Source organism: Ranitomeya variabilis, chromosome 1 (assembly GCF_051348905.1).
Source record: "Ranitomeya variabilis isolate aRanVar5 chromosome 1, aRanVar5.hap1, whole genome shotgun sequence".
NCBI classification, from domain to species: Eukaryota; Metazoa; Chordata; class Amphibia; order Anura; family Dendrobatidae; genus Ranitomeya; species Ranitomeya variabilis.
In genome coordinates, this window is record NC_135232.1 from 710621736 (window position 1) to 710637280 (window position 15545).

General features: G+C 45.8%; 1 protein-coding gene across 1 annotated transcript in view; it reads right to left on the bottom strand.

The window, feature by feature from the left end:
* Positions 1–353: 353 nt before the first annotated feature.
* LOC143778262 (B2 bradykinin receptor-like) overlaps positions 354–15545 on the bottom strand; it is a 57897-nt gene continuing 42705 nt past the window's right edge. Inside the window, exon 2 of the mRNA XM_077267370.1 lies at positions 354–4433. Within this exon, the coding sequence (XP_077123485.1) occupies positions 3333–4433 (1101 nt within the window). The 3' untranslated portion in view covers positions 354–3332. The remainder of the gene's footprint in view (positions 4434–15545) is intronic.

Sequence of the window (15545 nt, forward strand, 5' to 3'; positions counted from 1 at the left end):
GCACCTGATGCGCATTTCGTATCAAACTTCTTCAGGGAATTTTACACCCCTGACAAAGCTTGATGCAAAACAAGTGTTCGGTGTGTTTTCTTTGATAGCCACGCAGAAGGTCCACCTACTCCTTTCTGGTAATGTATGCCTGCCAGTCTAAAATTTAAGGAAATCTTATCAGGCCAGTCCAATGTCAGAGCACAAACTTGACAGACTTGGGAGCTTTATTTCAGGAAACCCATCAGCCAGATTCAGAGTATTCTCCAATTCAGGCTGTTGCAGCGGAGTATCAGCTATATCATATAGGTAACACCAGCTGCCAGTGGTGGAAGCACATATCCTGCACTTGCGCCATTCCTAGCATCACATATTTACATCACATAGTGCCGAAAACAAAATCCACAAAGCTTGCTCCATATTTTTCTATACACAGACCCCCAGAGGATAAGAAAAAAGACCATAACACTTCCCAAATCCAGTTTCCCCACTTACTGAGGGAGCCCTTTTGCAAGTTTACTGTGTGGCCCCCTGTTCAACCCTTGGCAAAATAAAAAATATAGTCACTCATATTTCCATAAAATGCAACTGAAACTTTTATAGGATGTCATATGTACACTTTATTTTTCATTTAGAATAATTAAAATCATCTTGGCAGCCAATAAAGGGCAAGAACTCTGTACCCAACAGCATTCCTGATGGATATAACAAATATGGACGCCCATTACAAAACATTAAGGTAAAAAAAAACTATAAAATAAGTGTCTATAATATCAACACCAGCATAATGATACACTGAGACGCCACTTAAAGAGGATTTTCACCTACAAAGTTAATTTAATCAAAATACTAGTAAATCAGAAATTAAAGCAGCAGCCAAAGTTTTGTCTTTGTGTCTCTTCTACTTTCAGAGATGATGCCCATTTTCTGTATTGCTGTGGCAGCCATATTTGCTATGTGAAAGCAGGAAGTGCTGCCACAAGTGGTAATCAGCTTCTTGGTAAATTATCCTGCTGACAGAATGACTGATCATGGTTTCTGAGAGGCTCATTTAAAGAGGAAAACTTATCTTGCTGCATTCCCTGGTTTTAATCATGCAAAAATGGCCGCAAAAACACAACAATATATAATAGCCTATACCTCTGTAAGTGAAAGGAATAACAATGCCAAACGTTGGTTACTGCTGCTACTTCTGGTTTACTAATATATGGTCAAATTTTACATCTTGGGTGAAAAATACCCTTTAGAGGTCAGGTTGAGATCATATAGAAGGTGGCTCATGCATTCTATTAGACAGCTTGGATACATGAGGCCCAATATGTCAGGTATTGCTGCTCAGCCCCATTGAAAGCGAATGAGGCTCACTTACAATAACACACACAACCAGTGGACTGGTGTGGCACTGTTTTTGGAAGAAAATAAGACAATTTTTTCTAAATTTTGAAACCCCCTTAAAGAGATTGCATGATGGGTGCTTTCTTCCAAAAACAGTGGCAGTCTCTTCCATAAGATGAATGTGGTATTGAAAGCTCATTGCCATTCCAAGTGAATAGGGCTGAGCTGCAATACCATACACAGACCACACAGAAGAGTGGCGCTCTTTCCGGCAGAAAGCTGGCACATTTTTAGAATGTTTGCTATGGCAGGGCCTAATATGTTCAGGTCAATGGCAGGTTCATTTAAAAGTATGGCACAAGAAGAACATTCACTCTGACACTGTGTATGGCCGATCAAAACTGGTGGCAATCATATGTTTATCTTCATACACACGGGTAAAAAATTTACATTACTGTACAAAAAATAAACCTTGGATCTTCCTGCCACTGTGTAGAAATAATTGATAGAGTGGAGCACAAAGATTTGCAGGACCTTGGTTCAGCGACTACATTGGTGGTCAACTGTTGCCAGACCAGAGCCCTACGAACCTCCTCCTATCTGGTGGCATCTCCAGCGCCTCTTTATGTTGTGAGCGTTGTGCCCGCTCTGCTAACCAGAAGAGGCACCCAGATTGCTGTCAAGAAGGAGGAGGGTCATGGGGCTCTGGTCAATCGGCCACTGACCATCACATTTTTTTCTCAACTCTAAATATTGAGGTTTCCCCTCCTAAAAAGTCCAGCAGCTCAAATAAAGTACAGTTCATATCAGTTATTCATGGCAAAGATGATGATTATAACAGAACCCTTGGGTTTTGGCAAGGCCTGTTCTTTTGCAGACTAAAAGTCATTTAATGAGCAAAGCCCACCTTTTCAAAAAGGTCTCCACACCAAGGAGCCCAAGACCAAGACTGAACAGGACTGTCTGGATCCAGTGACAGTGGCGTCTTCTCAGCTCTTGCACACCAGCAAAGTACATCTTTTTTTTCATATATATGAAAAAATAAGCATTTTTGTAGATGACCAGCTACACAAAAATATACAACAGATGCAGAAACACTGGTAACGGAAACATAACATCTCAGGTCTTGTTCACCAAAGTCCATCCTCTGGTGTCAGAAGGTGCCAGCATTAAGGTGTATGAGATGGTGTAAATAGAATGAAGTAATGGAACCTTAGACAAAATCATAATTTGCCCCTGTTATGGTGACTGGGTTTGCCACCAAGGAGTCAACGTCCTGGTGTTTGATTTCTCTCTATCTCCTTTCCACATTTTATTCTCCCCATCATTGCCAACAATTGAGTCTTCTTCTGAAGTCGGAAGGCCTTCCCAGTTTTTTGCCATTGATTAGCAAAGGGTTGAGGTCAACTAGGATTGGGAAACCTCTCTTTAGGAGCCTCACTGCTTTTACCTCCAAGGTATGCACACCTTTGCTCCAGGTTCCCAAAATAAAGGAGTGGTGGAAGTCCATAAAGCACACTTTGATGAGACATAACTTTCACAAAGATCTCCTTTGTGTTTGAGCCTCAGGTAGAAAGTCATCAGCAAAAAATCCCAGAGAAGTGCCGACAATGTGATTTTGTAGAGCTGGGTTCCACCAAATGAAGGGGCCTTAGGAATACCAACCCAAGGCATCTTTAGAAATGGTATAGGATGGATTTAAGTGACACTGACTACAAAGAACAGTAAGAAACTAAATCCGTGTAGGAAAGTTAGAGCTATGGTCCTACTTTGAAAGTCCTGTTGGTTCTAGATCACCAGATATAGATGGCAGGGTGATGAGCACTTCTGGATCTTTGATCTGAATTGGTCCTCTTGGAAAGGTGTTGATATCATTTTTAAACTGATCTACATCCTCTATAAGATTATACTACATCCTTTCATAGTCCTCAAATAAATACCAGTCCTTTATGCCCAGGCTAAAAAAAAATACAAACAAACATTAGAACTAAAAAGCTGCAATCGTAGATTCAACCAATTGATTTCTTCTTGTTGAGTCCAATGGAGAATGAAATCTGTGTTGAACTGGATTCATCTAACCCGAATGATGACTTTCTTCTGTTGGTTCCTCTACATAGAAGTGCTTTGTAAACCTCTATGGCTTTTTGTCTAAAGTGATTGCCAACCATGATGTACAAGATCGGATTGATACAGCTGTTGCTGAAGCCGATATATGTAGAGATTTGGTTCAAAATATGATTCACCGATTCCACTTTACATGAGGAAAAGACTTTGAAACGTTCCAATGTGTTAATAAAAGCGGAAATATGGAAAGGGAGCCAGCACACTACGAAAACCAAGAGCACAGATAACACCAGCCAAGTGGCCTTTTTCTCTTTGTTGACTTCCTTGAACTGTTGCATTGCATTGTTCCTCAAGACACAAATAATTTGAAATGTACAGAAGGCGATGACAAACAGTGGCACCAAGAAGCCGAGGATATTCAGAATCATATTTGTGGCAATTTCCCAGTCTTCAAATGGTGGTACTGTTAAACAGGCTGTGGTATTAAGGGGTTCATAGAACTGCACTCTTCGGTAGATCACAGAGGGCAAGCTTAACACAAATGCAAACATCCAGATGATGGCACAGTTCACCTTGGCCCACCATGGTCTTCTCATCCGACCAACAGACATAGTCTTCACCAGAGCCAGATATCGGTCAATACTGACCATCATTAAGAAGTAGATGCTGCTATAGAGGTTGAGTTGAATCAAGCCGTTGACGGCTACACACATGAAACTTCCAAATGGCCAATAGAACCTATTGGAGATATATATAGCCCAGAAGGGTAAACCACTGACAAAAATCAGATCGGCAGCAGCCATATTGCCTAGGTAGATCTCCGCCACTGTGCAGCGACTCTTATGAAGGATAAAAACTGAGATGGCAAACAAGTTTTCTATGAAGCCCAGAACGAAGATGAACCACATATAGATGGGCTGATAGGTGAAGAGCCCCTCAAATTGTGCAACATCTATGCACTCATTTCTTGGGGGTGCCTTGGTATTAGCCAACACGGTCACATTAGGATGTTCGATCATCATCTTGGGTTCTGTACACTTGGATTCCTGTTGGAAACACAAAGAAATCTTTTTTTAATTGTTTTGACCAATATGATCATCAGTATAAAGCCAACAATGCAATATCAAAGTGTATGTATGATATGAAAAATGGGAGAAGCACAAAAAGAGCCACGGACATTAGGTGGAAAGAAAATAGATTGATTGGGTCGTCTGCTGCAAATCAGTATGCCTGTACTCTTACACCATGGAGAAATGCTAGTGCCACAATATTTGTGCAGGTTTCTGATAGTGAAATGTTACCAAACTTCAGAGACAGCCACAAGTTGGAGACCACCATAATGGATTTTGAACTTTCCACTTCCAGCACAGGATGATCGTTTTTTTGTGTCCTGTTGCAGCTTAACTCTTCACTAAGTCTCTAAAGGTTGACCAAAGTGCCCAATACTGGTAAAGTTCCGTCCAAACCTCTACAAAGTCACCGGACCATCTGAGGGGGATCAATGCAAACATCCATCACATACATTGGCCAACAGGAATCCAACAAGGATACAGTGACCAAAAGGGTTTCTACAGTCTTTATCCATGGCCAAGGGTACAGATTCCAAATATTTGGCGTATTCTTCATCTCCCTAAAAACTGAACCAGCAAGGAATTTGGGAGAGTGAGCATAAATATTCACCCAGACCCCAAGGAGCATTATATGCTGCTTAGATCCGTTTTCACTTCCCCTCCCCCACTCACAAGTGACAGAGACCCACTCAACACAGCAATGAACTCTGAACCTCAAAGCCAAAACACTAGGATCCCAACATCTCCAGGCCTTTGCTGTAAATACTGAAGATGAATGTGGAGTCGTGTGGGAGAAAATTTAAACATTCCCATGATGCACTGCTGCTTGGCCTCATTAACCAAAGTTTAGTGGCGTGGAAATTTTAATTTGAGCCAAGCAGGTGGAGGCAGCTCGAGAAAGCCTGCAGAGACTGGTACCCACCATGGCATGGTGGGAAATGCAGAACGTGTATTGACCTAAGGAAGAGGAATGATAATCTTACCATTAGGATAAGATTGTTACCGTCATGCATCGGAGGTCCAACCATTGTGAAACGTGTCCACAGACCGGGCACAGCCTGTTCTCTCTCTGCTCAGGTCCCATGGTCATTAATTATATTAGTTGACATTCGATTTAATTGCTGCTGTTATCTACTTTTAAAAGGAGAATCTGAAGGAGGGGTCCCGGACTGGAAAAACATGGCTTTAAAAAAACAAACAAACAGCCCCACTTGATATAGTAAGCCAGTATATCGGACACAAGCCATAGACAGGGCATGGTGCTGTTTGTACAAGAAAGTGGTTGAGTCTTTATAATCCTGACTGATTCTTTTAATTTTGGGAAAGAAAAAGTTATTGTAGTCCTTGACCAACCCCACCCCAAAAAACAGCCCCATCAGCAATCAGCCGTCAACTGGAAAAACCCAAGAAGCCACACACACACCCTGCCCATACTGGTAAGAATAGGAGCACAGTGGATGGCTGGTATTGTAACAGGGGCATGGTTGCTGGCCAATACTGGTATTGGGGTGTATGGTGGCCACCAGGTAATGATTTTTGGGGCAGCTTGGCCAAATGATAACTAGTACAGGGGGGCACTGTGGTTGGTGGATACTGGTATAGGGGTACTGTGTCTGGAAAATACTAGAATAGGGGTACTGTGGCTGGCGGATACTGGTATAGGGTTCACTGTGGTTGGCGGATACTTGTATAGGGGCACTGTGGTTGTTGGATACTGGTATAGGGGCACTGTGGCTGGAAAATTCTAGAATAGGGGTACTGTGGATGGCGGATACTGGTATAGGGTTCACTGTGGTTGGCGGATATTTGTTTAGGGGCACTGCGGTTGGCGAATACTGGTATAAGGGTACTGTGGCTGGCGGATACTGGTATAGGGTTCACTGTGGTTGGCAGATACTAGTATAAGGGTACGGTGGCTGGCAGATACAGGAATAGGGGACATAGTTTCTAAATGATGTTGATATGGGCATATGTGACTTGCCACCAGGGGCTGGCTGGGCCGGAGGGGGGGACACCCGGGCAGATCGCTCTGCAGCTGTTAGGGCCGCCCTATCCATCTGCAGCTTCAGCAGCTGCTGGGCGCCTCTGTACCTTTAAATTTTACTGCCTGGCTGCATCAGAAGTGCCAACGCAGCACGCTCTGCATGGAGACATCCTGTCACAGAGTAGCTGCTTGAAACGGATTACTGTCTGTCTTCTCTGCAGTCTAGGACTGTGTATATTATGGAGGGGCTGGGGGGTCTACTGCAACATATATTATGGGGGAGTATGAAGTATGCAGAAATGTACATTTTTGTTGGTCTGCAACAATGTTTATTATGAGGGGCTGTGGGGGTTTGCAGCAATGTATGATATGAGGTTCTCAGGTTTCTGCAGCAATTATTAGTCTATTATGAGGGGCTGGGGGTCTGCTACCCTTTGTACACTGTGTGTATGAGGTGGAGGGTGTCGCACTGTCTACTATTAGGGGCAGGGGAAATATTACCCTTTGTACAGCGTGTTGCGTCTGATACTTTTGGGGGCTGGTGGGTGTCATTAAAGGGGAATCTGCAGCAATGCATATTAATAGGGGTTGGTGGGGTCAGCAGCAGTGTATATTATAAGGGGTCTGCAGCAATGTACATTTTGAGGGGCTAGGGGGTCTACAACAATGTATATTATGAAGGTGTAAGGAGGTTGCTTTCCCTGCTCCTTGCCTGGAACCACTTAGTCAGACAGCTGGGTTGCTGGGGGGAAGACTTGGAAGTATTGGTATCAACCAATACCTTGCATACATTGTTATGTTTTTGGTGCACTGTACATTTTTCCAGGGTGCGCCTGGGCCCTAGATGGCTCTGTACACTGTGGCCTCTGTTCACACAGGATGCATCATGGTTAGCCCGCTATATTTATGGCGTCATTAATAGGCTTTTCACCATATACTCTGCAGTCCTGTGTGAACATGCCACATACAGACTATTTTTTTGCACGGGTGCTCCAAGCAGCCAATTCCTGATTGTAGGTTGGCTGCATCGGTATTATTTGCACCTGTGTTGTTTGCTATCTTTACTTGGGCCTGGTGCACCCTGGGTAGTGCAATTGTTGGAGGCCTTGAACAGGTAAGCATCCCTGCCTGTGTTCTGGTGTTTTTTTGTTTAGTTTAGTGGAGGTTTTCCTCCAATGGTGTTTTTTTATATCTGGACAGAGGGGACCAAGGGACTGCTGGGAAAAGAGAGGTGTGGTCAGAAAAGAGCGGGAGAGCAGAGAGAAAGCAGCGCGCCAAAGAGAGGGCAGGCTGCAGTGCCGCGCTCCCCTAAAGTAGTGCTCCCCGTGAGGGCACTGAGGCTGAGATACCCACCAGAGTGAAGGCTGGATGTGGGGGTGTAGATTTGGAAGCCTCCAGAATCAGAGACAGTGACTGTGCAGCCCTGGTGACCGCAGTGACAAGCAAAGAATCCCTGGTGACCGCAGTGACAAGCAAAGAATCCCTGGTGACCGCAGTGACAAGCAAAGAATCCCTGAGTGTGATAAGTAACTACCCAGTGTGTTTGTGTGACAGCGTTACTACAGGGAGACTGTCAGCCTGGTACACAGAGGCTCTTGCAGCAGCGACGGAGGCTGTGCTATTTCCTGGTTTCAGTTTCACTTTGCGAAGAACAGATTGCAGAGAGGCTTAACCCCGGACTTTCCAGGAGACACAGAAGAGACTTCAGGACCTCAAGCCCTGCTGGTGACTGTATCCACATTGGGAAAAAGGACCCTCCAGTCAGGACCTCCCTGGACTGATAAGTTACAAGAACACTCGTTAACCCTTTGATTCCGCTTAACTGTTTACTGTTTTACTTGACTCTATTAACCCCGTTTACTCCCTGCGAGGAGAATTTTACCCCTGTTAATAAATCCCCTTCAACAGTTGGTCTGTCTGTTCCGTGGTGACATACGCAACCCTGCACTCTATTACACTTGGCGTAGTCGGCAGGATGTCACACGGTAGCGCGGAAGGGGCAGACCAAGCAGTTGAGGGAGGTCCCAGGTCTAGCATCTCCCTGGGAGCCATGTTAGCTAACCTGCCAAAATTTTCAGGGAGTAATGTCATGTTGTCGGGTTGGACGGAGCGCATCCGAGGGATGATGCGGATGCATCCTATGACACCGGCTCTGCAGGCGGAAATAGCTGTGATGGCCCTAGAGGGGGATGCACGGGACTCTGTTATGCTCAGACCCCCCCAGGCGAGAGATACCCTGGACAAAGTATTACGTATACTTGAGGAGACGCATGGGGACCCCACTGACGTAGGGGAGCTGCGCATGCGACTGTTCCGCCGGGTACAAAGAGAGGGGGAGACCGTGACTCAATATATGAACGCACTGCAAGAGCTTCATACTGCCATTATACGGAAGGACGGCGTAGGTGTGGGGACAGTTGACGTTGTGCTGCGAGACCAACTGGTGACAGGCTTGCGAGACGTGTTGATGAAACAGGCCCTGCGAGAGCGCATGCGTGTAAAGCCAGACATGACTTTCTCTGAGGTCGGGAGTGAGGCACGCACATGCGAGCAAGAGCAAGGGGCGGTAGTGCCAGTGGGAAAGGTATGGAGCAGGGAGGTAACAGCCCCTCAATGGGTAGAAGACTTGAAGAAGGAGGTTAAGCGAGTCCGTGAGGAGGTGGATGAATATAAGAAGATCCCTGCTGCAGAGTACAGCCCTCCGGTGCGTGAAAGAGAGACCGCCCTCCAAAGTGAGACTAGTGCCGCTCGGCGAAGAATACTGCCTAGATGCTACAACTGCGGAGCACCCAGTCAGAATGAAGAGGAGGCAATGTGGACCCGAGATTCCCAGCTGAAGATAAGAAGAATCTGGGAGGAGATTGAGAGTCTGGGGAAAGCCCTTACTGCGGTTTTGGGGACCAGCGGCATACCCCGAGGTAACGTGCGGGAGCCGCCAGAAAGAGTTAGAGGAGAGGTGCGCAGCATGAAGAAGGCTTCGGTGGTGGCCCCAGAGTGTAACTCTGTATCCTAGGGTGAAGAGCAACCGCAGATGAGAGGTGTTCCCCGCCGAGGTCAACGATCCAGACTGAAGCACCCTCCAGACAGACGCAGACGTGAGTGCTGGACGTGCAGAAAGGTGGGACACATGTCCAGAAATTGCCCTACCCGAGAAGAGCGGTGGCAGAGATCCGCTCGCCCCTCTGAGGGTCCTGCTAACTGGAGGGAACGTCGCCCCTGGAGGGAATGGTACGGCAGGAAGAGAAGAGTTCCACCTAAGGCAAGACAGTACCATAATGTCGGACTCCAAGGAGAGGTGGAGAAGGTGTCAAGCATCTCTGGTGAAATGACTGCGCTGTCCCAACGCGTAAAGGCGAGCCTAGTGGATCTACAGCCTGGGTCTGAAGGTTTTATTGGTGAGACTCAGCCCGGAGGAAAGAAAGTGACGTTCGCTCGAGAAGACCACCGAAGTGCTTTACTACCTTGCCCAGCACGAGTTCCCGAAGAAGGAGAGAAAGTGCCAAGTGTTCCTGCGACACTCGTTTTCAAGGTCCGAGCCAATGAGAAGGAGAAACCACTGATGTCATCCCCTGAGGTGAAGAATGTGCTGGCCGTCAGCTCACCAGTTCCTGATCGGACAGGGGAAATGGAACAGCTGTGTGAGACAGGGCGTGTGGTTGAGAAGCCCTGGGAAGTGATGTCCGCAGAGCCCGGCGCAGATGAAAAAGAGTCCGGCCTGCATGGTCTTAATTCATCTGACTCAAGCTTTGATGAGAATGCTCCTGTCAAAGAGAGGGGGAGCTATGGAGAAGAATTGCTTAAACTAAGCCCCCAAACTGAGGAGCCCGAACAAGAAGTCCCTAAAGTTTCCGATAACAACAAGGAGGAGGAAGAGTCATCTACGCAGACATCTGCTAGCGGCAAAGCTAAGAAGAAGAAGAAAAAGAAGAAGACAGCAGTTGTTGATGAAGCAGAGAAAGCATATCTCAACCTGACTGATGAGCAGCTCCTAAACCATTTAGTCTGGGAGTATGTACAAGAAGAAAGGCAGAAGGAGATGCGAGAATCGCAGGTATCTGACTCCCCTCCAAAGAACAAAGAGAAGCACGAAGAGTCCTCGCCCGTGGAATGGCGAGCTTTAAGAGAGGGGGAATGTAAGGAGGTTGCTTTCCCTGCTCCTTGCCTGGAACCACTTAGTCAGACAGCTGGGTTGCTGGGGGGAAGACTTTCTGCCCTGGACAGAGGGGACCAGGGGACTGCTGGGAAAAGAGAGGTGTGGTCAGAAAAGAGCGGGAGAGCAGAGAGAAAGCAGCGCGCCAAAGAGAGGGCAGGCTGCAGCGCCGCGCTCCCCTAAAAGTAGTGCTCCCCGTGAGGGCACTGAGGCTGAGATACCCACCAGAGTGAAGGCTGGATGTGGGGGTGTAGATTTGGAAGCCTCCAGAATCAGAGACAGTGACTGTGCAGCCCTGGTGACCGCAGTGACAAGCAAAGAATCCCTGGTGACCGCAGTGACAAGCAAAGAATCCCTGAGTGTGATAAGTAACTACCCAGTGTGTGTGTGTGACAGCGTTACTACAGGGAGACTGTCAGCCTGGTACACAGAGGCTCTTGCAGCAGCGACGGAGGCTGTGCTATTTCCTGGTTTCAGTTTCACTTTGCGAAGAACAGATTGCAGAGAGGCTTAACCCCAGACTTTCCAGGAGACACAGAAGAGACTTCAGGACCTCAAGCCCTGCTGGTGACTGTATCCACATTGGGAAAAAGGACCCTCCAGTCAGGACCTCCCTGGACTGATAAGTTACAAGAACACTCGTTAACCCTTTGATTCCGCTTAACTGTTTACTGTTTTACTTGACTCTATTAACCCCGTTTACTCCCTGCGAGGAGAATTTTACCCCTGTTAATAAATCCCCTTCAACAGTTGGTCTGTCTGTTCCGTGGTGACATACGCAACCCTGCACTCTATTACAAAGGACTGGGGGTTCTGCAGCAATGTATGACAAGAGGCGCTGGGGGAGTCTACTGTAATGTATATTATGAGGGGCTTATTATGTACCCTTTGTACACTGTGTATGTGAGGCGGAGGGGTGTCACACTGTCTACTGTTAGGAGCTGGGGACATATTACCCTGTGTACTGCGTGTTGCATTGGGTACTTTGGGGTGCTAGTGGGTGTTATTAAATGGGGGTCTGCAGCAATGTGTATTATGAGGGCCTGGTGGGGTCTGAGGCAAGGTATATTGTGAGTGGCTGGGGTCTGCCACACTTTATACCCTGTGTGTATGGGGGATAGGGGTGTTGCACTGTCTTCTGTTAGGGTACCGTCACACAGTACCATTTTGATCGCTACGACGGTACGATTCGTGACGTTCTAGCGATATCGTTACGATATCGCAGTGTCTGACACGCAGCAGCGATCAGGGATCCTGCTGAGAATCGTACGTCGTAGCAGATCGTATGGAACTTTCTTTCGTCGCTTGATCACCCGCTGACATCGCTGGATCGTTGTGTGTGACAGCGATCCAGCGATGTGTTCGCTTGTAACCAGGGTAAACATCGGGTAACTAAGCGCAGGGCCGCGCTTAGTAACCCGATGTTTACCCTGGTTACCAGCGTAAACGTAAAAAAAACAAACAGTACATACTCACATTCCGGTGTCTGTCCTCCGGCGTCTCAGCTTCTCTCCACTGTGTGAGCGTCTGCCGGCCGGAAAGCGAGCACAGCGGTGACGTCTGACGTCACCGCTCTGCTTTCCGGCTATGGCGCTTACACAGTGGAGAGAAGCAGAACGCCGGGGACAGACACCGGAATGTAAGTATGTACTGTTTGTTTTTTTTACGTTTACGCTGGTAACCAGGGTAAACATCGGGTTACTAAGCGCGGCCCTGCGCTTAGTTACCCGATGTTTACCCTGGTTACCGGGGACTTCGGCATCGCTCCAGCGCCGTGATTGCACCGTGTGACCGCAGTCTACGACGCTGGAGCGATAATAATACGATCGCTGCGACGTCACGGATCGTGCCGTCGTAGCGATTAAAATGGTACTGTGTGACAGTACCCTTACATGCAGTGTATTGCATGTTGCATTGGATACTTTGGGGTGCTGGTGGGTGTTATACTATGAGGGGTATGGGGATCACTTCATCGTTGTATACCTACCCTGAGCTGCTGTGATCCTTGATGGGCTGGGGGTGTTACAGTATATAAGGTGTGTGAGGAGCGTGTTATATTGTCTCTGAATGACTGAAAACTGTGGAGCTGGTTAAAGGGAATATCCCTGAATAATTATTTATTTCTTCTATGGACCTAAGTACAAATGGGCACCTGCCTTTTAAGGCCCACAGTTGAAAAAAATTGTCGCTACCTACCTGCCTGTTGTGCCTGGCACTAATCTTTGCCGGCACAGAAGAGTCACAAATCCCTCCTGCTGGCAATTTTGCTGATTACGCTGACGTCACGTTGACAGAGCAGCGGCTACTCTTCCGCTCTGCTCTGTTGATGTGGTGTCACTGAAGATGTCATGCTGATTGACAGTCGGCTCACTGCTGCCTAACTGTGGGAAGCCGACTGTCAATCAGCATGACGCCAACAGTCACACCTCATCGAAAGAGCATCCTGGAAGATGGAGAGCGGTCCATGACTGCAATGAGCCAGTGACGGGTATTACAGGCAGGTAGATAGCAATTACCTATTAGTTCTTAGGCCCATAGTAAAAAAAATAAATTAGTCCCGGAAAACCCCTTTATCTGAATTATCTTTTTTTTATTATCTTTGTTTCTGGATAAATGACCAAATAAAACTATTTTTATTTTCCACCGCAAATTACGCAGGAGTGTTATTGGGTGTAGGCTGTTGTGGGTTTGTATTTAGGGCGGCTCCTTAGTCCCAGTCTCACCCGGAATTGTTTCCATACGTGTTTGTAGCTGTGCGTCTGTGTGTAACAGTGTATTGTGGTGTGCGGATACGTATGGTAGATAAGAGAGTGTAAAATCATATTCACATGTTTGGGGCATATTTACTAAATCTGTAAAAACTCTTTCGAATCTGCCTAAGGCCTCGTTCAGACATCCGTGTTGTATCCAGTTTTATATAATATATTATAATCAATGCTGCTATTCACATGTCCATCTTTTTTCCAGGACCACGTGTCCATGCAAAACTCACTGAGACATGTCCGTTTTTCTCCTTTGTCTCATATGATAAGGGCCAATGCGAGTCAATGGGTCCGTGAAAACCACGGATGGCGTCAGTGTATAATCAGTGTGCAATCCGTGAGCTTAACATTGCACAGGATAGAAGAATCTTTGTGATTTATCCATATGTGAAAGATACTGATGGTTGGTAAAAACGGGCACACACCATACACGGATGCAAAATACTGATGACACCGGTAACATTTTTTTACGTACGGGTTTAAACATGGATGTGTGAACGAGGCCTTAGGGAGTTGCATTTGTTTTTTCTGTTTTAGGGACAGACAAGTGCAATTAAAGCATAAACCCGAACATTTATATAACTAGTACAAGTGGAAGCTGTGGGGTTCTCCGTTTTGTACATTAATTCCATCGATCTGTTCCTAATATACAATAGACATTATGATATTGCTTTGGCCGAATGTGGACAGTTTAAAAAATACAAATGATGTATTCAGAGGCAAGGATATGCCCTGTACGCAAACTAGACTGGTTCAGATGGATTTGTTTTTGCTATGTGTTACAATGGTTTTCTGCTGACTGTGTAATGCTGATGTTAAAACTGACATTTGTTGGATTCGACACGGACTTTGACCTGAAGAATCCTAATTATTTGTAATATTTATAATTTGTTCTGTTCCCATATCTGTGTCGTAGGCTCAGTTCTGCTCCCGTATTTATGTAATAAGCTTGTTCCTGTATCTGTGTAATGAGCTGGTTTCTGTTCCTGCATCTATGTATTACGACTGTTTCTGTTACAACATCATTGTAGCAAACTCGGTTCTGTTCATGTTACTATGTGGTAAGCTTGGTTCTGTCCTTTATATGTGTAGTAAATGTGGTTCTGTTTCTGTATCTATGTAGTAAGTGTTGGATCTTTGGTAAAGATATTTCTACATATAGAGTGCAATGTATGGAGTCCACTCAGTGGTGACTTTGGTGTAGTGGACTACTAGATTTGTATCTGGGTTGCTGATTTTCCAAGTCTGAGACAGACAACTAGTAAAATGCTGCACCAACTACATCTAATGCAAAATAAATGACAATACTACTTCTTAGGCCTTCTAAATCATTGAACAGTTACTAACAGCTTGATAATGTATGTAGAATTGCAAATGTGTGTGTGATCCCAATATGAAAACAGCATGAACCACCGTTTTTTTTTTTTAAAGCTTTGCCACCTCTGCTGTTTTAGGCTATGTTTACACGTTGAGTTTTTGCTGCAAATTTTCAGCTGCGTTTTACAGTAAAAAGCCAAGGCTATGAGGTTTCAGAAATCTCATGCACACACATTGTTTTTTTCATGACATGAGTGTTGCACGATTTATGTACAGCGATGCAGTATATGTTAGCGCCATGTGCAGAAATGTGAAATCAGACGGGGTCCGTAGATTGGCTCTTAGTGATTTTCTTCGTAGGTCAATGGATGTAATATGGATAAATAGATATAAATCTGTCCGGTCGGCAGGACGTGGGTCTATTTGCACATTTTTACCATAATTTGGACCTTGGCCAGGCTTCTCCTCCTTTGCTGGGATGAAACATATGATCCCATCGTCTATTTCTTCTCATCTACTGCCAACGGCAGCTCCATCGTTAATCCAGGAAGATTACATTGCAAGAGCTTTAATCCAAACTTTACCTCTAGATGAATTAGAATAACTGTGTCCAATACTGAGGAATAATATATAGTCAACCTCCAAACCAGAGCACAAAACTGGATTCAAAACTGCCTTCTACCGTTATGTGTACGCAGCTCCTATGCCGAACTATGCATTTCCATGTTTGCGGCACTGGTGAAGGAATTTACACTTACTCAGTCATTGGTGATTAGGTCTTGGCAGAAGATGTCAGAAGCAGTGGAGACCACCACCACCATCTGGAAACCCTGACATACTGTAAGCTCCACCGGTGACAAGCGCAGGTTGTGGAT